This window comes from Rhinolophus ferrumequinum, chromosome 19, assembly GCF_004115265.2.
Source record: "Rhinolophus ferrumequinum isolate MPI-CBG mRhiFer1 chromosome 19, mRhiFer1_v1.p, whole genome shotgun sequence".
Taxonomy (NCBI): Eukaryota; Metazoa; Chordata; class Mammalia; order Chiroptera; family Rhinolophidae; genus Rhinolophus; species Rhinolophus ferrumequinum.
The window spans coordinates 49,624,683-49,650,152 of NC_046302.1; the positions used below are offsets into that span (position 1 = coordinate 49,624,683).

The 25,470-nt window shown below is 34.8% G+C and overlaps 1 protein-coding gene across 3 annotated transcripts in view; it reads right to left on the reverse strand.

The window, feature by feature from the left end:
* PIGN (phosphatidylinositol glycan anchor biosynthesis class N) overlaps nt 1-25,470 on the reverse strand; it is a 95,869-nt gene that overhangs the window by 43,073 nt on the left and 27,326 nt on the right. For all 3 annotated transcript variants that reach the window (XR_004421072.1, XM_033087633.1, XM_033087632.1), the window contains 9 exons: nt 24,252-24,344; nt 23,512-23,567; nt 13,408-13,486; nt 12,304-12,486; nt 7,047-7,186; nt 4,769-4,868; nt 4,574-4,666; nt 3,329-3,420; nt 616-724 (listed from right to left, as the gene is read on the reverse strand). Coding sequence is in view for 2 of the 3 variants with exons in the window: in XM_033087633.1 (XP_032943524.1) it covers nt 616-724; nt 3,329-3,420; nt 4,574-4,666; nt 4,769-4,868; nt 7,047-7,186; nt 12,304-12,486; nt 13,408-13,486; nt 23,512-23,567; nt 24,252-24,344 (945 nt within the window). In the remaining variant the exon portion in view is untranslated. The remainder of the gene's footprint in view (nt 1-615; nt 725-3,328; nt 3,421-4,573; nt 4,667-4,768; nt 4,869-7,046; nt 7,187-12,303; nt 12,487-13,407; nt 13,487-23,511; nt 23,568-24,251; nt 24,345-25,470) is intronic.

Sequence of the window (25,470 nt, forward strand, 5' to 3'; positions counted from 1 at the left end):
ATAATCCCTAATCCTCACAACAGTATTATTAATAGATAGTATTTCCACTTTACAGATTAAAAACAGACCAAGCTCTATTACTGCAAATCACACATCTAGTACGCAGCATAACTGGGAATTGACTCAATGTTGAAATGTCAAGTTTACAATTCTTTTCACTACACCAAAGGCTTCAAAGTGAAGCCTTCAAGGTGAAGTTTATCGTCTCCTAGGACGTCGTCTGAAGCCTTAAACCAGCTATCATAGAAATATACTCAGAGGCTGCCTGCACTTCACAGAAGCTCATCCTTTTCCTGGCCCCAATGAGGACAACACAGAATCTCAGCCTAGAGGAGATTCAGCTCAACTTTCAGGTCAGTACAGATGCTGTTTCTGCCTCCTTAAGCTCGGCTCTCTGGGCATCTTTCGGCAGCCTCCTGTCGACCTTTTTGCTATTCCTACCTTTTAGAGAATATATTTCCATGTAATATCTTAAACAGAAAACTCTCTTCTAACCCAGTCAGTACTGAATAACTTCAACATGATGGCATCTTAAGAATGATATAATTAAATACAACCACAGACGCATTTTGGTATATCATTAGTATAACACAGGGTTGAAAATCTACAACTGACCTGTAATAGATGTAACAATAGCTCTCCATTTACAAAACCAGATTTTCTTTTTATAAGGGATGTTACAACAAACAGCGACAGCAGAAGAACCATCAGGCCCGCACCCATTCTGTTTAAAAACACAATTTCAAATTTTCTTAAGATAGTTACTAAATATATAGCATGTGAAAATATTAGACATTTTACTCTAATGTAGAATCTGTCAGTCATTTGGTTAAATCAAGATGAAGTAGCAAAATGAATACATAGGTATAACAGGAATAAACATCTTAGTATTTTTACTGGAGGGGTGGGATAACTTCTTAAACTTTTTAAGTATCTTTACCTTATTTCTATAATTTGATTTTTAAAACCTTTATGCATACCAAGCACCATAATTCTTAACCTGACTTAGATAAATTTACAGAAAAAATAAAAGGTAGCTAAACAAACATCTCATCGGTATCAAAAACACACATTCTCTGAGTATGAGCATGTAGTCAGACATTTATAATTCACAGTATTCCTAGCAGGACAAACTGCTCTTGTCTGTCATTGACCTTCTTGCTTTCCGCAGCTGTTCCTGGCAAACGGAAGGGTAGGACAGCGGTCACAAAGGTAGCAGGCAGGTGAGGGATTTGTATAGTCATGAAACACATTATATTTTTTCAAGAACACCAGGTATGGTTCCTGAAGTCTAAGGAAACTGATATCAAGGAACTGGTACACTAATATTGGGCCCTACTTCGCACCTCCCAAAACTCTAAGTAACATAGGACAACAAATTATGTTGAGAACAGAATCTGGAACCTAGCAATATAATAGAACTAACAGAAAAGGAGTTGGTTTAAAAGAAGTAAGAATGAGCACAAGGCCGGGCTCAGGAAAATGCGATGCATGAATTCCCAGGAATTCACTGTTTGTTTGTTTTTGTTTTGACTCTTATAAATACTCTCTGAGAATCATAAGGGAAAACATAGTAACAATACATTCAACATGGATTACCATTAAAACGTAGGAAAAACAGTCCTATATGATCAAGATTCTCTGTTTGCTTTTGCTTCTCTTTTCTTTTATTTAAAAAAATAATTTGACATTTTAATTCATTGGCAAATGTTTTTACTTTAGAGAACTGGAGTAACAGGGATATTACAGCTATGTTGTATACATCTTTGCTTTTTTCTTTAATTTTATCCTTAAACGTTTCACATATCTATCTTTGTAATTTTCTAAAGAAGGGAGTTGATGTGAGAAATCACATGGAGAGTAGAAATTTCTCCATGAACCAGGAGTCAAATAAAGAAGTTATAAATATAGCTAGTAGGCAACCAACACAAACTAAATTGCTGAGGAATTTAAGTATGGAGGGAAACAACATAATCTTTAACAAATTAGAGTTCTCCTGTTTTAACTACCTGAATTCACCTTTACTAGAATACACACATAAAAAGTGGCAAATTTCTATGGAGACCATTTATACAATTTCTTTTCCTTTTAGCATATGATACATCCTGCTCACCTATGTCATTACTGCTTGAGCAGGACAGGTAGGCAGAGACCAATGAAAGGAGTGAAAGGGGCTTTCTAGAAACAATAGGAGAGCTCACAGAACAACAGGAATCAAGAAATAAATGAAAACATTTGAATTCATCTTTTCACATACTATTTATAGTTTACAACAGCTGCAAAATGTTTTTACTGAGTAACACTAATGATAAAGTATGGCTTAGATAATATAGACTCAATACAATTATTTTAGGCTCTGCTAATAGACTGACTTCCTAGAATAATTGCGGATCTATTCCATATTGATATTCTCACAGAAATTAGATAAAATGTGTTAATTTGTAAATAACACATACTTTAAAATTAATACATATTTCAAAAAGATTTGTTAATCTTCCTTCAATTAAAAAAATATACCCTAATCTCTTAAAGATTAGGTTAAAATGCTAAAAATATTCCTTGTACAGAGTTCAAACAAAAGTAACAAAGATGATTACATAATCAGAAAATAAAAGGAAGTGTTAAAGGAAATAATGACCATTTAGCTTGCCAAGCACATGCACACACACACACACACACAGCCAGGTAATTGCTTGAGAATAATTTGAGACTAAAGTTAAAAGCAAAGGTAACCAATTATTTTACAGATTTTTTTGAGATGTATTGAGAAGAAACAAATATGACAACAGCATGGAGAATTCAGGTAAGGTGTAGAGAATTTTCTAACAGTTGAAAAGTGATTAAACATGGGAAAGTTGTCAAGGTATAGAGTTGCCTCCCATGGAGATCTTCACATTCAGATTAGGATAGGAGAGAATTTCATTTTTTTTAGACTTAAAGTGTGGACATGCTCAGAGGCAAAGACAGAGGTTGTTACATCAATGGCTTTTAGACCTGTTTTGGCAACAGAACTTTTACTGATTCATCAGTATACAAAAGATACAGAAGTGTCTGCACTTTTTTGGAGGGTGGGGTGGAGGAGGTATTTTAAGTTATCACTGCTTGGCACAATTTCATTTTTCTGAAGGCCCAGAAACAGCTCCTGGGAGCCTTAATGCCTCTCAGAGCCTGGACCAAAATTGTGACTAATGGTTTGATATTAATATTTTAACTCCCAGGTTGTTGATGTGATTTTAAACTGATGATCAAGATTAAGTTCATAGTTCCTAGTGTTGATTGGGAAAAACAATGGTATTGAAAAGCAAATAAGTTAAAATATTGTTCATACACTAGAAAGATATCTGGCTTTCGTCCTACAACCGGCATCAGAGGGAACACTGCCAGGAGCAGACAGAAGAAAATCCAACTCAGTGAGATACTCTAAAAAAAAAAAAAAGTTATCTTTAGACAAATACAGTCAGAAAATTGTCTTCAGTGTGTCATAGTCTACGTGGCTGTGAATCAAAAAGGAAAATATAAAGTCTTATGTCTGTTTACTTTAAAAAGTAATAGACCTGAAACTAATAAAAAAAAAAAAGTAATAGAATTACTATTTATGAAAGACGAGTTATATAGAAGGTACGATATTAGGTATAATCTGAGTATTATCTCATTTGAACCTCATAATAACCTGAGAGGTAGGTTATATTATCCACAACATTTCAGGTGAGGAAACTGAGCTCAGAGATACTAAACTATAAGTAGTTCCAGGCCTATGATTAGTAAATGAGACAACCAGGATTTAAACCTACATCTGATATTTCAAAGCAAGTGCTTCATTCAATTTATGTTATACCATATATCGATTACATCTGTAAGCAAGCTGGCCTGTAATCATAATCAAATAACAGCCCAACAGGGAAATTAGTAAAAGTACTTTTGTAATTCAATTAAGACAAAAATTATCAATAATCCCAGTGGGGAATTTTATAAGTTCCTCTAGGGCAGAAAGAAGGTTATTTCTATCTTCCTACCACCTCCATCAAAAAGTATCAAAATGGAAACATGTAGGTATTTTTTGTAGAAGCACATTGTCATTCCCTATCTAGCAAAAGGAAGGAAATCAGGAGTAATTATATTTTAAAATAATATATCATGAATATATACTGCTCCAGAAAAACCTGAGGTGGCTCAGGGCCAGGGCAGAGGTGACCCCTCCGACCTGAGCTGAGCGTGGCCTCCACGCCACTGCACTGCTCTGGGCAGCTCCTCAGCTGCTGCGTCACGTAGGTATCGGAGGCTAAAGAAGTCTAGGAAGTGCTTCTGAGGAGGATAGATCAGCCAAGCTTCTAGACTATCTTAATCACCACATGACCAGTTCGTTTTGATGGGAGAGTCTATGTGCATCAGTGAAACCTGAAAGGCAGCCTCAGTCCTCCTGTCAGAAGGACCAGACTCTATGTAAGGACACATTCTACCCTTTTCTTTAAAATGAACAGTTCCCTGAGTTAAACACACATTAAAACAAAGTAGCTACTAATCCGTCCAATGTCAAAATGAGTACTTAATCCAATGTCAAAATGAGTACTTATACCTTTGCTCGCGTCCACAGCTGAGTGATAAATGGCCAACCCGCAAATACAATAAGTCCAGCGGTAAGCATATAGCGGTAGAAAAAACTGAGAACCTAGTAACACATTCGAGGGAAGACATAAAAAGTGAGGTCATGTAAAAGGACTTACATATATGAAAGCGATATGGAAATGCTGTAATGTGGTAAATTACTTACTAATACTTCAATTCCCAGGGTACAGAATACCAGGTATCCAACAAAATGACTCAGAGGCAAGGTCAACAGTGATGTGACAAGGTCTTGAATAACTTGATATCTGTTTAACAAGATTATTTATAAAAAGATCATTTATCCTCTTTATTGAGTTAAAAATTAGGCCATATATGGTAAAAAATAAAAACTTTGCGTGAAGCTATAAATCAGGGAATTTTCAATTCACACATTATTTAAAAACTAAGAGAATATCTAAAACATTTGTTTCAATGGCTTTACTTACCTAAATCTTTTTTTTAAAACCTAAAAGTATTTACAAAAACACACAATTTCTGAATTAATTTGAGAATGATCACAAAAATTTGCTTGGTTTCTTATAAACACTAATGACAAAACATGAGTCTTGTTTGATCTTAGTTTAAACATACCCATGTTTATATAATTACAGATACAACATCAGAAATAAAATACAGTGAACCCAAATGAATAAAAACTGAAAAACAATTTTTAATTCACCAAGGTTAATCTTATATTGAAATCTTAACTGTCTTAATGAAACAAAGGTATGTTTTTCTAATCTAGGTAGAGAAAATCTTAATTGCACTTTTTTACTGAGCTAAATAACCTTTTCCAAACCCAATTTAAGATGTCACTAATTATATACTAATTATAATTAAATGCAAATTCATAACCATTATAAATGTATTACGTACTTCAGTGCTTTTTTATATTTCATTACTGGAAAAATTTTTAGCATTTGTAGTGCATTATTAAGTAGGTAATTATAAAAGGTCAGTATCATTTGATTCATGACCTTCTTCTGATTGAAATCAATGTCTACATAATGTAATCAAAACTATTAAGGTGCCAAGAAGGAAAGAAAAGCTAACACTAGCCAAAAGGAGAACATTCTTTTGTTCACAACAATGAATAAGCACAGAAAAACAAGAGACGATTTTATAAAATCATTTAGAAGATTTTTTTCTAGAAGAGTGAATTTTTGTTTATTTTCTACATAATTTATCAAAAAGATATAGAACACAACATACTTTCAAAATCACATTTTCCCTTAAAATTTAAATATATATGTCATCTTCATCAGGACATTTAATCATTCATGTGGAGTTCTGTGGTAGAATATAATTTTCTAAAAGGATAAAACTTTTTATCCTAAAAGTTTTAAAACCAGAGCAAATGACATTGGATAAAAAAAAAAATCTGATTTAAATAGATATATTCAGCATCCCCATTCCTTTCAAAGAAAGAAATAACAGTATGTTCTTTTGTCAGTGTCATTTTGGCTTATATTTTAAAATGTTGATATTTTAACCTCTTAATTCTTATTTTTGATATTTTTAACATTTTAATATTTTTAACACTTAATGTTTTTAAAGGACGGAAAAGGTGATCAGAACTGGAGTTAACAAAAATTAGAATAAAAACACACATTGTGTCATGACAAACATACTGGCCAACCCTGAAATGACCTTTATTCTGGGCTCTTATCCCCTGGACAGCTTTTGGGGTCTGGTTTGGACAGAGGGTGCTTGGATGCCCAAGACGAAGTTTTGATTCTAGATTACTGTACAAACATAGAAATCAACAAGATCTGCAACATGACCCTTGCCTGTGAATATGACCCAGCCCAACGTAACAGCGGTTTTATTTTAAAGTACTTGAAATTCACCTGAGAGTTCTACCTCTGATCTTTCTACAACGGTAAGAATCCATTTAAGTCCAACTTATGAGGAGGCACTTAAAGCTAGAACCACAGCACATGTGAATAATATCCACTAATCTTGCATGTACATATTATGCGATTTGATTATTTAATCAAAGTTTCATTTATCCAGGCTTACATGATAGCTAGGAAAGGAGGGGGAAAAACGCATGGAAAAAAACATGCAAATTTCTTTGTGAAACAGGAGGAGACATTGGAAACTGAGATGATGAGACAGGTTCAAAAATGTGAGTTACTTATGGCATAGTTCAATCAATATTAATTATTTTGACTCCAGATTTTTCTTATAAAAGATACACAAAGAAGGAAACAAGGTCATTGTTTTCCTAAGGCAATAAAGATGAAGTTTTAAAAGAAAGGTAAAACAAAAAGGATATTTATATGCAACATTGATGCTGTTACAAATGAAGTAAGAGGGTTTGGAGATTTGAGGGTATTACAAATATCTTGATGACTTATGCTACAGAAATCTAACGCATTTGAAGTCCAGATTTACCTGTCAGTGAAGTGAAAAACAAGACAGCAAGATGTGTTACTTACTCTCTTAGAACCGCATACCATATTGGCACTGGCAACAAACAATACACGTAGTAAGTCCAGGGACAGCCTTGAATCAGCAGGAAAAATGCTATTAAAACACCAATAGCCACAAAGCTACACATCAGGAGATGGCTTGGTTTCTGAAAATCAAACAAAACATTGAAACACTTCCAAACTCATGCTAACTGATAGGCTTTTAAGAGATTTTATACAGTGAAGACAATGTATTACTTTCTTTCAAAGATTCTACAGCCAGATGATTAAGAAAAACATTTTATTCAAAAGTTCTGTCATTGGAGAAGCATAGTACAGTAGAAAAAGCTGGATAGCATGGAACTGTTGTAATAAGGCAATTCCTAATGTTTGTTTGCAAGCAACTTGTTTAGAACTCGGAGCATATTTCTCCTTAGGAACAATTTAATAAATGTTGATTGAGTTCTCTGACGAGCTCACAAAAGCCCATTCAACCCACAAGAAACTGTAGGGCCTGATCTTCATTTGGAACAATGCTCCTATCTATTCAAACTCCAACTTGACATGCTGCCCACGCTTCCCTCTCCACAGCCTGACGACAGCAGGTTCATTCAGTCCCATCTCCTTTTCCTAACCACCTGCCAAACAAGAAGGAAGTTTCTCAGTGTGAGTCATAGTGACGGCCTCCCCAGGCTGCCCAGGCCAATGGCTGCTGTGGGCCAGAAGGAAGGATGTGGGTCAGGGACGGCAATTCCAGCGACAGGGAAAGGGACATGTTTAGGGAGAGCTGTAACACTAAGATCAGCACCGGAGATCTTAAATCAGGAGTGGAACACCAACGTGGTGCTCTCCTACTTCCGGGCCTTGTTCTGCCTTTTCCCCCCTTACTTTGTAAGCAAAAGCTAAGTAAGGTAAGTAGAGGAATTTGGGGAGAAAAAGCAAGAGATTTTCTTCCTCTTTAGAATTCCTCCCTACTGGCATAAAATGTCACCAGAAATTAGGTAAGAAATGAGGATAAATGAGGGCACAGTTGTAAAAAGGAAGGTGAAACACAGCATTGTGATCAAGAGTTTGAAGTTATACAGATCAGAATCCAAATCCTGGCTCTGTCACCTGCTCATTGTATGATTATGAGAAAAGTACAAAATTTTCCTGAGACAGAATTTCACCCCATCTACAAAATGGGAATAATTCCATATCTATTTATCAAGGTTGGTAATATTTAAATAAGATTACGTAAAGAGCTTAACAAAATGCCTGGAATATTACTACTGCTTAATAAATAATGGCTGCTATTATTACCTTTATTTTTTATTCCCTCCTCTTCTGTTTCTTTGCACTAGTTCCAGCAGTCACTACAGAAACCCATCAGCAAATAGCACTGAAAATGGAGATGTGCGAAACAGTATACAGGAGGTCCCACAGCAGGGGTGGGGGGTGAAGGGGCAGATGTCAAGGAGATGTGGACAGGTGGGGTCTCTAAAGCTGAAAGTGGCTGATGCAGGTACTCATTTTAAAAGCTGATGGTTTCACATCATTTTGAGAATAGGAAAATAATAAGAAAAGACGCTTAAGAGAGTACCTAAAAACTCAAGAGGGATTTTCTAGTCAGTACAGTGTGGTATAATTATCTAACACTTTGGTACATAATGTAATTAATAGACATTACAAATGATCTACTTGTAGGAAACTGAATCATAAAGAATTCGGTTCAGCTGCAGTAAAAATCGAAAGGATTTTAAATAACAAGAGTGGGGGACATTTTTCTGCTTCATCATTGATTCCTGCCTCCTCCAGCCTCCCCAAAACCCCTGATGGTAATGAAATGCTATGTGCATTGCAATCCTCCTTCAACCAGCAAACGTTAAGTCGCACGCTCTGTGTTATGAAACCACACAGGTAGAGACTGAGTCATGGAATTCGGTTTCAACAGTTAATATTTTAGGATTGTACTAGGTAATAAGAAAACAAAGGGGGAATGCAGCAAACAAGGAGATTTAGTTCTAAAGCAGAAGACATCTAACAGGCAAAAGCAGAGGCAAATACATAGGAGTTAAAGGCAGAGCTCAGTAAAAAGGAGCTGTGGAGAATCACATGAAAAGGGACAGGGGCCGTTCAGTGCAGCCTTGCCTGTCATTGTGATCAGTTAGAAACCTGTATAATCTGGGGAACACTGTCTTGCACAAGTGACATAAACTTTGGAGTCACACCTCAATTGAGTTCCAGTGCTGCCGTCTACTTGCCTGGCAATCTGACTAAACCACTGAGCTTGTCTAAGGCTGTGTCCTCACCTGGCAATGGAGGGTAACGCTTGCTGCAAGCTCATCTTCACTCCCCCACAGCCCTCAGATTCTAGCCGAATCCGTGACTTGTATTAACAGCGCCTCCCGGAAGCCATGCCCCCACCCTCCTCATCTGGCACATGCCGCTCTTACTGTGCATCTTTTTCCTTTTCTCCACTGGGCTATATCCTGCTCCCCCTTTAAGATTTCACTTCAGCAATAACCTCCTCTGCAAAGCCTTCCTGCACCCCAAGTGCAAGCATCACGTGCTTCTGTGTGCACAGCTCCAGTCCTCTTACCTCCTAACTGCTCTCCATGCCCCCCTTTAGTTAATACTGTAGACAACTGTCATTTTGTTCTTCCTTCGGAACAGTTTAGATTGTGTCACTTCACTAGATTAGACACTCTCACTGAAGGAGAATCAGATAGTTTTTGCAAACAGAACTAAAGGGTTCAAAATACTTTCATGACCTCTACTGTAACGGTCAGTTTTATGCTATAGCCTTAGCTAGGCTATACTCCCCAGTTAGTCAAACAAACACTAATCATGTGTTGCTGTGAAAGTATTTTGTAGATGTGATTCCAGTCCACAGTCAGTTGACTTTGTGTAAGGGAGACTATCCTACACAATCTGGGTGGGCCTGATCCAATCAGTTGAAAGGCTTTAAGAGTGGACGTGGAGGCTCCCTGAAGAAGAGATTGCACCCTCTGAGTGCGGCTTCAGCTCCTGCCTGCAAGTTCCATCTGTTCGTCCTGATGGCCTGACCTATGGATCTGGTACTTGCCTGGCTAGCCCTGCCTCAACCACGTAAGCCAATTTCTTATACTATATCTCTTAATTTTCAGATTACTCATTCTGTTTCTCTGGTTTAACTCTACCTGATATACCAACTCTTCACTAAATAAAGTCTAAATTCTACAGTCTAGCATTTGAAGCCTTTAATTACTTCAGCCTAATCTATATCGTCAGTTTTATCTCTTATTAGTCTCTCCTACATTCTACCCAAATGGAACTATTTATTTTAAAGGCAGCATGGTGGAGAAAGAGCATGAATTTAAGTATTAGAAAAATTCGTTCTGTCATTTAACACCAGGATGTGTCCTTGAAGAAAATGTGAGTCTCTCTGAGCCTAGATTCCCCCATCCATACTACGAGCATCATAACCACCAAACTTCAGGGAGTGTTAAGCTTACCTGAAAAACACATGCAAACACCCAGGATAGTCCTGGAACACTGGGCTTAATAAATATTACACATTATTCCAGCATAATAATATGTTCTCCCAACTCTGCCTCTGTTTGTATCATTTAATTTGCTTTAATTCTCATCCTCTCCCTATAGCCTGACTGTTAAATTTCAACCAAGACTTACATTTTCCTGTTATTTATCACCTAGCTAAAGTGAGCTCTCCTTTATTTAAAACTGATTCTCTTTGTAACACATTCAAGCACTGAGCATATATTAAAGTTGTTAAATGTAAAGTTGTCTTTTGTAATGCAGTGTAGTATAGTGACCTATATCTGCTAAGGTGGTTATGTGTGTAAATCTATTATCTATTTTATTGAATCCTAAGCTCCTGGAGGGTAGAATCTGAATTTTACGTTTCTTTGTATAGCCTATGCAGTATCTAGCATTGTACTGTACACTCAATTAAATATTTGCTGCTTTATCAGATTAATAAATAAAAAACTATCAGCTATGAAGCCTACTGACACATCAATCTACAGAGATGAGATCCTTTCTCAGTGATGTGAACATCACGGTGAACATGAAAAGGGAGTGTTTGGCATGGGCCTGCTCTGGATCCCAATCTTGATTCCTCCCATCCTAGCCGAGTAATCTTTGGGAAGTTACTGGAACAGCTTTCACTTCCTCTTTTGTAAAGAGAAATTGTAATGTCTACTTCCAGCACTATTATGAGTTTAAAACGGCAAAATAAATTTTAAGTACCCAGCAGAATGCCTCGACATATATATTACAGAAATTTGGTTGTTTCTATCTCCTGTCCTATCATATATAAAAATTATTCCTATTCTAGCCAATTTCATATATATTCAAATAATGACAATTACTTGGAGGAAATTATTTAAGATGCATTAAAGCACTATAAAAAACTGGAATAAACACTACTGTTCTTTCTTCCATTACAGACAAATAAAATAAAATTGGAAAAAATTACCACTGGAAATCTTTGCAGACTGTTATTATTAATAATACACCATCCAAATATATCAATTTTTAGAAGATTTATACCTGGTAATAATTATTAGAGAAAATAAAGTAAAGGAAATGGAAGTGACATATTCTCCCTGGTAAATGATAGTTAGCAATATATTCTAAAAGAGTAAAGTGTTTTATGTAATAAAACCACATATGTAGTATTACATTTTCCCAGTTAATATGAAGCATTATTAAAGAGATTTTTGCACTGAAATTATAATAAACTAGGGACTAATTCTTAAAATGAGGATAAATAGAAAGCTCTGGAAATCTGTAACAATTTCAGTAACTTGAAAGAAAGTAAAAATAGTTCTAGGAAAACATATACATTCCTTGAAAAAGAACATTTTGAATAAGTGATTTTATTGCTTTCCAGCTCCTAAACTTTTAATATTGGTTAAATATATTGCTTTGAAGTAGTTTTCTGACCACCATCACTAGGAAGATATGGAATAATTATGACATGCTAAATAATTATTTAAAAAAGAACAGAAAATTAACACAGTTAATGCCATAGGAGAAATTAAACTATATAGCTATCTTTACAGCCCTCTTAAGTTACAGGGCCATTATTATTAATACACCCTTTTCCCAACAACAAAAAAAACAGAGATAACTGAGAAAAAACCCAACACAACAAAAGCAAATGAAATATAAGAGTTAGCTTAGCACAACTTGCACAATGCATGAACTCATTACAGTTGATTTGCTTCGATTTCTTTCCTTAGTCCTAGTGGTTTTACATCATCATCTTAATGTTCATTATATTTTCTGAACATACCTTAACTTCTTTACTAACACCTCTGGTGAGGCTGGAATGCGACTTGATGATCAACAAAGAAGCATAAGATGCCCATCCCACAAAACCAAGCACAACACTGATGCCCAAAAAGAATCTGTCGTAAGTGTGGTAATAGGACAATCCTTTCAATGCAAGATGAATCAGGTCCTTACAAAGGGAGACCTAAGGAGAAAGGAAAATATCACTTGCCACATGGAAAGAATAAGGAACCTAAGTTTCAAAGGAAGAAAATTATTAAAATCAAAGTAACTGTGGATGACGGATCAAAAATAGATTTTAATTGTTCAAAGATTTTCTTGCAAAGTACAAGAAAAATTCCTGAATAAAATGAATTTTTAAATCTTGTTAAGAAAGAGCATTTAAATGTAAACTATGATATGTTCAGTGATTTACAATGATTCATTTTGTGGAAATTATCTTCAGATGACATTTAAAGAAATAAAAGCTCTCTATTATAGGTCCAAAATAATTCCCACATTTATATCACTTTTGATTTTCTCATATTAGATCACCCAAATCAGTTATAAAACATCATTAAAATATCTTCATATTTTAGAGAATAGCTTATCATTTTAAAATCAGAACAAAAATAAGCACTACACATGCACAGTATTACTTAGGCAATATCAGAAACTGAAAATAGAATTCTTTCCTACTTCAAAATTATATGACCATTTCACAAAGAGAAAATTAATGAAAAGCACAGGGAGGTCGGAGTTGGAAAGGGTCAAAGCTTCTATAGGCATCAGTCGACTTCTGATAGTGTGTTGATAATTCCAAAAGTATAAATATATCACGTTCTACAATATTATGCCTAAGTAAGGTGACAGAAACTTGGATCATACGTTTTCATTATAGAAAATAGCAACTGCTCATCTCTAATGCTACCCCAAAAACATGTACCCATAATATTATGTTCAATAAGAGATGCATGCCCATGGCTGAAGCAGCTTCTTAGGGAATTCAGCCCTTCCTGAGGGTTCAGGAAGGCCCGCCCACTTGGCTTTCCACTTCACAGCATGCCCCCCCAGCCGACCTGAAACAGTGATTAGCTACTTATATTTGCAAGGCCTGAGTACTTACTGCTTCATCATACTTCCTCTGTTTTATATAAGATCTTGCTTTTCTTAAAATGTTGAGCTGTTCAGAATCAGAAAGCAACCTACAAAAGAAAAGAAAAAAACAGGTTAGTTTCAAAATGTTTCCACATTTCAATTAGATTTTTTCTTGTTTTTTTTTTTTTTTTTGCTTAATTGAAAAATAAAAGGATGGTGAAAATTGAGAAAAACAAATAAATAAATAAATATTTGAAACCAACCATGAGTTCAATTGTATTCTTGGTGGTTATCTGAACTTTTCCAAGAAATAGCTTACAGTTAAATTTGGTTGTCTTGACTCAAAGCTTTTACTGCCAAACTACACTCATGACAGTCCTTTTATATGCATTATATAATTAATAAATCATTTTGAAGAAACGTAATAGTCAGGCTAGCAAAGAAATTCTGAGTAAATCAACATAATGAGCGGAACAGCAAACAGTGCCATGAGTGCCACCACTCAGGCCTCCAGTGCTCATGGCAGAAACAACACACCAGGCAGATCCATCATGCGCTTTGCACCCCTGAGCCAGGCGGAGACTGAGAATTTTCTTTATCAAAGAGCTCCAGGAAAAGCCTAACCAACAATCAAAATCAGTAAACAATTTGAACCCGTGTGCCATTCTTATATTATACCATACACCTTTTTGGGTCCTCCTATCTTTCATTTCTCTCTCCATCATTTCCCTGTCCTTGTTTGACCACAGTAGAAACCTTAAATACATAAGTTAAATACTCCAATACTGCATAAACTGAAAAAACAATCTGTATCTAAAGACATTAAATTTATGGAATGTCAAAACTGAGGAAATATAACCAGAACTCAATTACCTTATTGTAATAAATATACTTAAACACAAAATTGAACATACATTGCGTAACTAAAACCTTTACTCCTAAGGTGAATATCTTCACATTTAAAAAGTGCAAAAAAGTTATTTAAGAACATATTAGGTTAGAGCACATAAAATTGATATTTTTGTGCTGATTCAAAAGCTACCGAATTAAATACTGCCAATTTCATATGGCGCAACATGATATGATCACATATCCTCCTCCTTCTGCTTGGTTCCAGCAGTCTCTGAAAACATTGAGACTTAAAGGAAATAAACCTTTTAAGCAATGCTATTAATTTGGGTAGAGTCACAAACTTCTTTCAAACTCCAGAACTCTGTCTATAAAATGTACATAATCTGAAATCTTACATATAATTTCAGAAAATTCATGAACCCCAGAAGCTCATCAATAAACCCTTTAGAATTCTCTAGGAGCTCCTGACTAAGAATCTGTGCCTACACCCACGGATCCCAGAGCTTTCAACTCGGGAACCCATTCGCTGTTTCAGACTGCAAGAAAATTCACCACCCCTGGACTCAATGGGATTTGAAGGAAAAGGTACCAGGAAGCAGAAAGAAAAGTTACCTCAAGATGTCATCACGACCTAGTTCTCTGTCCTTCAGACACCACACATTTTGTACTATCTTCCTAGTACTCTTAGAAATGGAATTACTGCACCAAAGGGCACAGGTATTCTTTGAAGTCTGCATCTAAACTGAATTTTCCAAATTCCTATAAAACCTTTCTAGTTGTTCTCACTCCCCTTGCTCTGAGGCACTCAGCCTCCTAACAGCATCTTGTAACTTATTTGAAGTTGATATAGGCATCTTCTTGTCTACGTCATCCATTCTAAACTTCCGGGACTCTTGGTGACCATTTCTTTCTGTTCTACTTAATTTCCTGTTACCCCAAATGCATATCCTCAGCTATAAAACGGCTACACTCTTCATTCTTCCTCTGCCTCGTCTTCACCTCTGAGTTCTTATTTGTAACGATCCTCCCCTCTCCACTTTTCAAAATCAAATCTTCATCATCCTTTATGGTCCAGCCCAAATCTCACCTCACACCATGAGCACTTTAGTGTGGTCTAATGAGCAATTTAGTTCTCTTCAAAAATTTTAACATCCATGTGAGCCATTAATTATTTCCATTAACATCCACAATAATACTTAACAAAGTGCTAAGCACATCAAACAAATCAATAAATCTTAATTGATTAAAATGTTATCAAAATATTTCAGGCCTAAAAAAGGAAGAGAAATAAGAAAATAATATACATTGCCTTTCTTAAAGCATCTAATGCTTCGCTAAATTAAAAAAAAAAGATGAAAAGAAAGCTTGTCTGGAACTAAATTACTTAAGCTAATTTAATATGCGTTCTGGAGTGAACTCTTAAGAAGAATGAGAGAAAAAAACATTTTTAAAGAGAAACATTTATGTTACATTACATTAATTATGTTACATTCTATTATACATGGAATACCATGTTCTATATGGAGTACTTCGGTAAAGAAACCAGGGTCAGGCTAATTTGTATTTTTCCTAAATGGAACTTTTATAAACCTTGGGACACACCAAAGGTTCGGAATGTGTCTGGAATTCATCAAAATGCCCTGTACAAACCTCGCTGCAGCATTATTACATTAAAGACTATTATTAAAAACTTGTCCCCCAACATAATTTTTTTTTGTTTTCCGTAAGTTGAGAAGGAGTGCAAAATAAATCTTAGTATCATATGTTTTAAACATAAAGAAGTTTCGTGAGAACTTCTTTCGTGAGAAATGTAAAGTCCAGAACATAAGGTACAATATGTTAATTACCATTGATGTAAAAAAGATAAAACAATTAACAACAGCGAAACAAGGGAGGTTGGCAAGGGTGTAATCAAAGGAATATCACATATAAATTAAAATGAATAAAGGGAACTTTATTAATAAAGGGATCTGCATGGGTCACAATGGATAAATCTTAAAAATCATCTGAATGGAAGAAAGATAATTGTAAAAAGTTGGTAGATTTTAAAAATAGGGATTCAATTGTATTACATCATTTTATTTCTTAAGGAAAAAAAGGATCTAAAGAATATGGTAAAATGCTAACATTTCTTAAACCTACAAGGATTTTGTTATATTCTCCATTCTTTTCAGCATGTTTACAGTATTTCAAAATTAAAAATTTAAATGTTAGCAAGAGGGATATATACATACATGTACATATGTTATAGATGATAAGTAAGTAAATAAATAAATAAATATATATATTCTCTCTCTCTCTCTCTGTCTCTCTCTCCATATATATATATATTTATATATATGGAGAGAGAGACGATATATATATGGATCCATATATATATATGGAGAGAGAGACAGAGAGAGAGAGAGAGAGAATATATATCTCTCCATATATATATGGAGAGAGAGAGAGAGAGAGAGAGAGAGAGAGAGAGAGAAAGAGAGAGAGAGAGAGAGAGAAAAGTGTAATTTTGCCTCCAGGGAAAAAGACTAGAGGACTGGAACACAGGAAAGGTAATTTTTTATTATGGTTTGTATAATTTTTATTGTGTATGTGCCTTACTTTTTCATTCACATTTTACTAACCAGTTTTTTTCTATTAAAATAATTAAAACATTAAGATTTAACCATAGTTATTGGCTATAATGGAGAAGCTTCGGTATGTATACCACTGCTCCCACCAGGAACAACTGGAAAGCCTGATAAAATTAAAAATCAATTTGCAAGTACTGGAAAGCTAATGAGACCATCAAGAACTGAAGGGTTAAAATCCTAATGAGAAGGAAAATACAGAGAACTAATCCAGCATTCTGCAAACTGTAACCCTTAAGGCATTTGTTATGCTTCTTCTTGGCACAGGGCAAAAGGCTGAGAATTGGGGCCTTTGGCTCCCCTTGGGAGATAAAGAATCCAATAGCGCTTCCAGCAATCTTGTGAGACCACAGAGGTAAAAATGAAAGTTTGCGGCTGCCAAAGCAGCCAGGACTTGCGGACTCGAAAGGGAAAAAAATAACAATATACAATTTTCACCATGGATTAAGAATAAAGAAATGAACCAAAAGACATGAAAACTATCTTAATAGTTTATCTAAATAGTTATCTAAAACAAATTTAATACAGATTCTGAGGTGAAGTCTTAAGAATGAGAGAAGGAACATTTATAAGCAAGAATTTATATTCTATTACATATGGAGAACTCGGGTAAAGAAACAGAGGCCAAGTCCTGGTGAGAAGAGAGGTGAGCTTATTACTCAGATTCTTCAGCTGTGCAGGATAAGAGGACAAGAAACTAAGAAGAAAGCCCCTGAAAAGTGGACAGAAGTTTTGGTAGTCTCAAGATATGTGAGAGACAAAATGTGGTGTTCAGGAGCCACCAAAAGGAAGGACGAGGAAGGCCTCTAAATAACACAAGCTTTCAGGTGAGGTCCCTGGCAGCCTACACTCTAAGAGCACAGGCAAATGGGAGGTCAGAAGAGACGTAACAAAACTTACACAGCCTTGAGTCCGTTAGGTACTACTCTCTGTGCCTGTCAGAAGATAAGGTAAAACCTCTCTGGAGAATGAGATAACCCAGAGCTTCTAAAACTTTTAACATACAATGATAAATTCATTTAAAAACTACCAGACTCAACAACAGGAACAGTTGAAAAGACAATGGAAATAAACTCACAAATAATACGGTTGTTGGTGTTATCAGGTACAGACTTTAAAATAATTGTGGTTAACATATTCGATAATAGAAAACAAGATAGAAAATTGCACCAAAGAACTGGAATCTGTATTTTAAATAAATGGAAATGGAAATTCTAGAATTGAAAAAAATGTAAGAACTGAAATTAAGAACTCAATAGCAGCAAACTGGACAAAGCCAAAGAGATCTGGTATATTAGAAGACAGGTCAGTAGAAAATACCTTGTGTAAACCTTGAAGAGCACAAAATTGAAAATACAGAAAAGACCATTTAAAAAACCATGCAAGTCACCGTAAACAGGAGATAGACATTTCGGGGGTGCCAAAAAAATGTATACACATGACTTGTATTCATCTTTCGTTATCGGTATATATTGAGTACTACAATTTTAATAGTTTTTTTTTCCCTTTCTTAAAATGTGTTCACATTTTTTTGTCACCCTCTCTATATATATCCCAGATAGGGAGAAGAGAGAATTTGGCAAAAGTAATATCTGATGATAATGGCAACACAACATTTCTACATAGTAATTTGTATCGAAAAAAATTCCTTTGTTGATTAAATCTTTTACATTGAAAACATCAAGTTTAAAAGAATTTATTAGCAACATGTTACACTTATGAAGTAAAAAGAGAGAGAGAACTGTGTATTTCTTTGTTGTGATTGCTATCATTCCATCCTTTTCCCATAGTTATCTGACTACTGTAGAAGAAAATAACCCATGTTTTAGGATTAGCAAGAATTTTATCATCAATTATTCAGGGTGAACTAATGTTTGGGGAGAAAAATAGGCTTAAAATGCTGCCCTTTAGAGTATTATATCTTCTTTCCTCAGATTTTTATTACAAAACTACTTCACCTGCATTTACACTAATATTTTAGAGATACCTGGTGATATCTAGACCATTCCTTTTTAGAATTCATATTTAGATTAAAGAATAATACATTTCCAGAAGATAAAGACAGAGAAAGCAGAATAAAAAATTATTTCTAGAATAATTTGCATTCTTTAGACTGACCAATGCTGTAGAATCATGTTATTTTTTATGTCATAAAATGAATATTTTTCTATGTATGCATGTGATATATAAAAGTTACTTTTTCAAAAAGAGAATTTCAGTTTTGAGGCAGGAAATTACATTTCTAGCAAATAATTAGTAAATCGGATGGGTGACGTGGTAGAAAGATTCACATTAAAATCAGCATTTAAATTTTGGTCTAAGAGAGAACTTTAATCCATGTCAACCTAAAAGAAACAAATATGTTAAAAAGAACCAAAGTATCTTTTGCAATTTTAGTAGAAAACACATTAAAATATTTTGTTAAAATTTATTTAAGTTCCCTGAATTCACATAGTGAATTTTAAATAAAAGATAACATGTTATTGCTTCTATTGGCAAGGTACAGTATCTCCTTCCCATTTTCATTTTTTTCTAAAATATCTTTTAAATATCTCTCATTGTTCTTTTCTTATTTCATGAAATTTTTCTCTTTTAAAGCTTGTCTTGTCTTCCTTTGACCTCTATAGTACACATTTTTCAAATAAAAAGTGTTTTTCCTCATTTTTAAGGTACTTTCATGGATATGCAGAACTTTTGTTTCTCTTAGTCATGTAGCGCCACCTGCTGGGCATACCTTTGCATAGCATGGGGTCTACTAGACCCCATTTTAGCTCTGAGTTTCTTTTTTAAGCAATTCCATTTGTCAGAATGGATATTTCATGACTTTGAGGTCTTTAAAATATCAAAGATAAAATGTACATGTTTTTTAAACAATAGGATAAAATAGGATATACAATTACCATATGGATCCATTGGACCCTTATCCGAGTCTAAGACATGTTATAGGATTTTGGCAATCTTATTTTTTCTATATCTTGATACATTTGATATTCTATCACCCTAGAAATTATTACATTATTCATCAATTACTAAGCTACAAAAGACTATAAATAAGACAACGGAAGAATGGTAGAAAGATATGATTGAAGTAAAATCTAGTGATGCTGGTGAAATTGATCTGGTAAGTAAAATCTTAAGATTATGAATTGTCAGATGTCAATATCCTAGATAAATTTTCTCAAACTTAAGAATTTGTGAGTGAACAATATACTTCTAAAAATGAAAAGAAAACATGGTACTTATTCAGGAGGAAAGGACTTCCCCACACAATTGTTTGTAACAAAAACCTGAGCTGTTTTGCAAAAAAAGATGCATGACGACTGTATTCTTTCACATTTTATGATAGTTGTGTGCCAATTTTACTTGATACAGTTTCTAAGTGGACTATGCTGACATTAGGTGTATATGTAATGGTGAATGGAAGGAAACAGATGGTATAAAAATAAAAATAAATTATTGGATTAGAGAAAAATAAAGAGCCTATTGTACTCAGATGGTAAATGGTGGTAACTACCATCTGAGATACTAGTCATAATAGTAATAAAATATCCAGGAATAAAATAATGAGAAACGTATATTGTAGGGAAAGTATAAAATTTTACTTAAAGATGTAACAGAAGATATAAATAAATATTGGATTGTAATGTTCAATTTTATAAAAATGTCAATTCCCTCCAAATTACTGCCTAAATAAATACTGTATAATTTTTTACACAGCCCAAAATGATGATTTCTAAAATTTACATGGAAAGATAAATTTTTTATTCATGCCCATGATTTTTATAATTTCATGATTCATGCCAATGATTCAAATACATATTTATTTTTTGTTTCTTTTTTAATGTGAGCTTTATCCAAGTAGCATATGCATATAATTTTTAAAAATCAAAAAGAATACAGAAGGGCATAATGACAACCAATAATCCCTGCCCTACTCATCTCTCAACTTCCCAGACCAGAGGCAGATACTGTTCAAGTGTCTGTTTTTAGTTATTTTGGTAGTAACTTCCATTTTTCTTAATAACATGCTTTTATTACTATTTCTTGACCTGATGACCTGAGGCATTTTCTGTTGACTCTCCACTGACTCTGGCTGTTCCTGCTGTCTCCTCCCGCCCCCAATATGGGTGTATTACTATTTTTAATTCTCTGGTGGCTACGTTGGTCACTTTAATAATCTAATACCTAAACCTCTGTCTTATCTCTCAACTAGAGCCAGACTCTCCCCATTCTATTTCATGAGGACAACAGCACCACTACTATTCCACTGATATTTCTTTCTCCCTCTGCCTTCCGACCTGTAACCTTGTAGCTTGTAAAGGTTAGTAACCTCCACATTCTATCCTGTAATCATAATTATGTCTTCCTTTGCTTTGTCTAAGATTTGACTCAAAAGCTGAAAAATCAATATTTACATTATGATTATTTAAATATCATTCACTGAGTAGCAGTTTTATGCTATAATTAGATTTTCTCATCTATTTCATTGAAGCCTTGATCCACGTGCCAATGTTCAAATGAATTCCCTTTCTCATAGTCCCAGCAACTGTTCCAAATCATGTCACATCTTAGGTAGCTTCATGATTAAAGCACATTCTTACAGTTTGAAATGTTTCCTTTTCCCTGAAGTTTCCAATTGTCATTGATTTGGGAAATAAAGAAATGTATGCCTTGCATGTAAGTCACCATGTTCCCCCCCATATGTTACTCAATCCATATGTTACTTAAAATTCATCTCATTTCACTTGAGGTCTGCTCACTACCTATTGTAATTGGGAGGATTTGTCTCCCATTTGGACTATTCTTGTACAATTTATCATTCCCTAAGTTTTTAATTGCATTGACCTTTCTTAACAAATGTACTCTTTCTTGTTCTGTAAAGTTTACACTGCTTTTTATCTTATGGATGCGATAGTTTCTCAGATATTTCTGAGGACTTTGGTATTTTTAAGTTCTTTTCTCTTCATGAAAGTATCTATTTCCTCAAGAGTCAATTCTTCGTTTTATCTTAGGCTTTTCTGGTTATATTGCAGGCTTTCCACAACTGGTGATTTTCAAGTCTGCAGGGAAAGCTGGTGGCTTTATTCCAGGGTGGGTGAGCCAGTGGGTAGGAATCAACCATCCTGCTGAGCCCCCAGATGACACAAAGCTAACAGTGGCTGTGCAGGCAGATGCTGAGCATCAAAGCACAGGGAGCTCATGGTGAGCCAGAAGGCCAAGAGGAAGAAGTTGGCAGCGTGCACCTGAACCCCTTCCAGAGTGCTTCCCTGGCCCGTCTTTCTAAAATGGCTGCACCTAAGCAACCCTCTGTTAGCCTCAGTTTCAAAGACCTGTGTGCCTTCTTCTTACCAAGTATTGATAATATATTTCTTGTTCATTTATTTGCTTATTTTGTTATGGTCTGACTATACCAGTACCTTATAAATAAACAGATGCATATGATATATACACAGATAGAGATATATATGATATAACATGGGGCAAATTCTAATAGATAAAGACTTGGCTTATAGTCTTTATAAGCACATGAGATAATCTTACAATTAGGAACACTCCTCAAAGGTAATTCTACTTTTGATATATATACTATTTAGGGTAATTAATTTCATCTGATCATAACTTGCAAAATGCTAATTTGCTTTGTTTTTGCTCCTGTATAAACACACACACACACACACACACACACACACACACACACACACACACACAGTCAGGCATACAGTCATATTATTCACAGGGCAATGCAATATTTAAGCTTTTCTAGTTTATGAATACCACACTCCTGGTGCATAAGTCGTCAAATGTAATTCCAATAAGTCATTCAATCACATCCCTAACATGCACATTTTAAATACTTCCTACTTATTTTGGTCAAGGGCAAACTTCTTCCTAATTCATCGTGAATCCTGGCCAACTGAAAATGAACCCCAAGGAGACTGAATAAATCTGCCCAAGTCAGTAATGCAGGGCCTGGTTTTTGAGTCAAATCTCCCCTTCCCGAGTCAAGGAAAACATATTTTTCTGGGATCTGAGAGAGCAAAATCTGCTGCCTCCCAAAGTCTGCTCTCCTCTTGACCCACCCAGTAGTTGTCAGTGTTTCCCAGAATTGTGTCACTGACCTGTTCTTGTCACTTTCTACATTCTCCCTAGGGCCTCCTTTATGTGTAACGGTTTCCACCACCATCTTTATACTGATGGCTCCAAAATCTTCACAACCAACTCTCATCTCTATCTTGAAATCCACATCCCTATTTCTAACCAATTAATTGATACCTTCAAATGTAAGTTGCACTCTTGACTCTCAAAACAGCTCTTCTTGCTTTGGATAAGCCATACTGGTACCAGTACCTTCCCAATGAACCAAGCTCAGATCCCCCCACCCCTGGAAGTTCCAGTCAAGCCCTGTCAAATCTATCTCCTTAATGTTTCCCATATTTCTCTGCTCCACTATATCTCCTCTACCAACCATTCAAAGAGATCTAACATCTGGCTCATTATTGACAAAAACAATGGAAGAGGCTTTCATTTTGGAGTCAGCACTCACATACTCAAAACAGACAAACTTTCTAAGTAATTAATCTGTCCTGTCAGCATTTAAACTCATTGAAAAATTCTTTCCTACAAGTTAATAAATAATATAAAATACTTACTTAAATGGTGTAAATAAGAATGGTAAAGTGACTTCTTTTTTCTGAGTCATTTTCACCTGGGAACCAAGTATGAAAATATTTTATTATAGTATAAATGAGAAAAAAAATTGATTTCATCTTGAAATATAAGCATCCATTAAAAGAGTTTTTCAGGGATGGCTAACTACCTTGAAAATAAACGGAATTTTGTGTTACTATATTATTTCATAAATATTTAAAGAAAAATTTAACATTATCATTCCACCACAATAAACTGAGAATTAAGCATATCAAGCCTGCAAAATAACATTGTCTAATGTAATTAAACTGTACTTTAGCTCTTAGAAAACAAGCCGAGCTGCATTAACAGTTTTAAGAATAAAAGAAAGTTTCAGTTAAACAAGCACCTTTGCAAGCTCATAATGCATATGATAAAGTACACTGAAAGCAAGAAATGTTGCAATCACTAATGCTACTTCCATGGGGGCAAATTCCAATGAACAAAGACTTGGCTTGTAGTCTTTGTAAGCACATGTGGTAGTCTTATAATTAGGAAGACTCATCAATGGTAATTCTACATCCTCAAACTGATTCGTGGAACCTGCACCTCAGAAATGGGAAACTGTATGACAGCGGTCGAATACACAACATTTAAAGATAATAATGTATGAAAATCATTTCTTAGAACAAATATCTTCACTAAAGGTATTCAGTTTTTAAGTTGTAGCCGAGTCCATTTTTGTGTGTGGGTCTTATTTTACCTTGAACTGTTCAAGAATCTGTACTGCATTTGTGTACATGCTCTCTGCTTTAAAGACATCAGTGTTGTTAAGATAATCCACAGGAAGGATTCCCTGTAAATAATAAATACTGGTTTAATATTAGTAGACAAAGGTCAGGCTATTCTTAGAAAACAAAATAGACTTGCACAAGAAGCAATGAAGACAAGACGTATGGACAAATAAAGTACTAGAATAATTAAACAAAAATATCTTTTTTTACGCCATAACTGAAAAATGTTCTATTACTTTTATCACAAGGTAGATATAATAAACAAAGCAAAAGAGATGAATTACGTTTAATAAAACCTAACATTTACTGAAATCTTACGATGTGCTAGGGAATGTACTAAACGCTTTGCACACACAAAATCACTATGGTAGGCCACAGCTAGCATACTTAAAAAGAAAGACATACTAAGAAATATGAGAGTATATTGCACATAGTAGGAGTAAGGATTGTTTTGTGAAACTTTCGTTTCAGTTACAGACACACACACTTATGACTACAGGGGTCATATTACTCAGGATCTAAGTTAGATACATTTTTCTGTTTGTTTGTTTGTTTGATTTGAAGAATGAAGAAGAATGGCTGGTTGGAATGGATTTAGTTTGTTCGGATCCACTTTCCATTCTTAGCAGCATTACCAGTCTATGTGCAGAAACCCTTCCCATTGGATACAGCATACAGGTCTCTCGTGTGGCCCTGCCCTCCCTTATTGAAGGGTGGGCACATAACCCAGGCCAGACAGCTCAAATGGTAAGCACTGGAATTTGACTATGAGAGTCAAGGAACGAAAGTACAACAGGTAGAATGCTACTCTCCCCGAGTGTTGCTGCCCTGAGCAGACCAGGATTTGGTTCTTTTTCTGAATCTCCAGAGCTCTCTTGTTTCCTTTCCAAGCCTGGTTTTTGAGCAGCCCTTTGACTCAACAAACCACCAATGTCTTCTTAATAATTCCTCTTAAATAGATTTAGTTTCTGCTGCTTGCAAACAAAAATTATTTACATGCTTTTGTCACATAACTAAAATACATCTCTATACAGTTTAGAATATAAAAAATTTTAAAGAAGCTATTAGTCTTGTACTCCATGTTGCAGATTATATTACATACACAATTATAAGGTATTACATATTTAGAAAAATATAAAAGAAAATACCATTTTAAATGTAATCAAAGATTATTCAGAAACACATAAA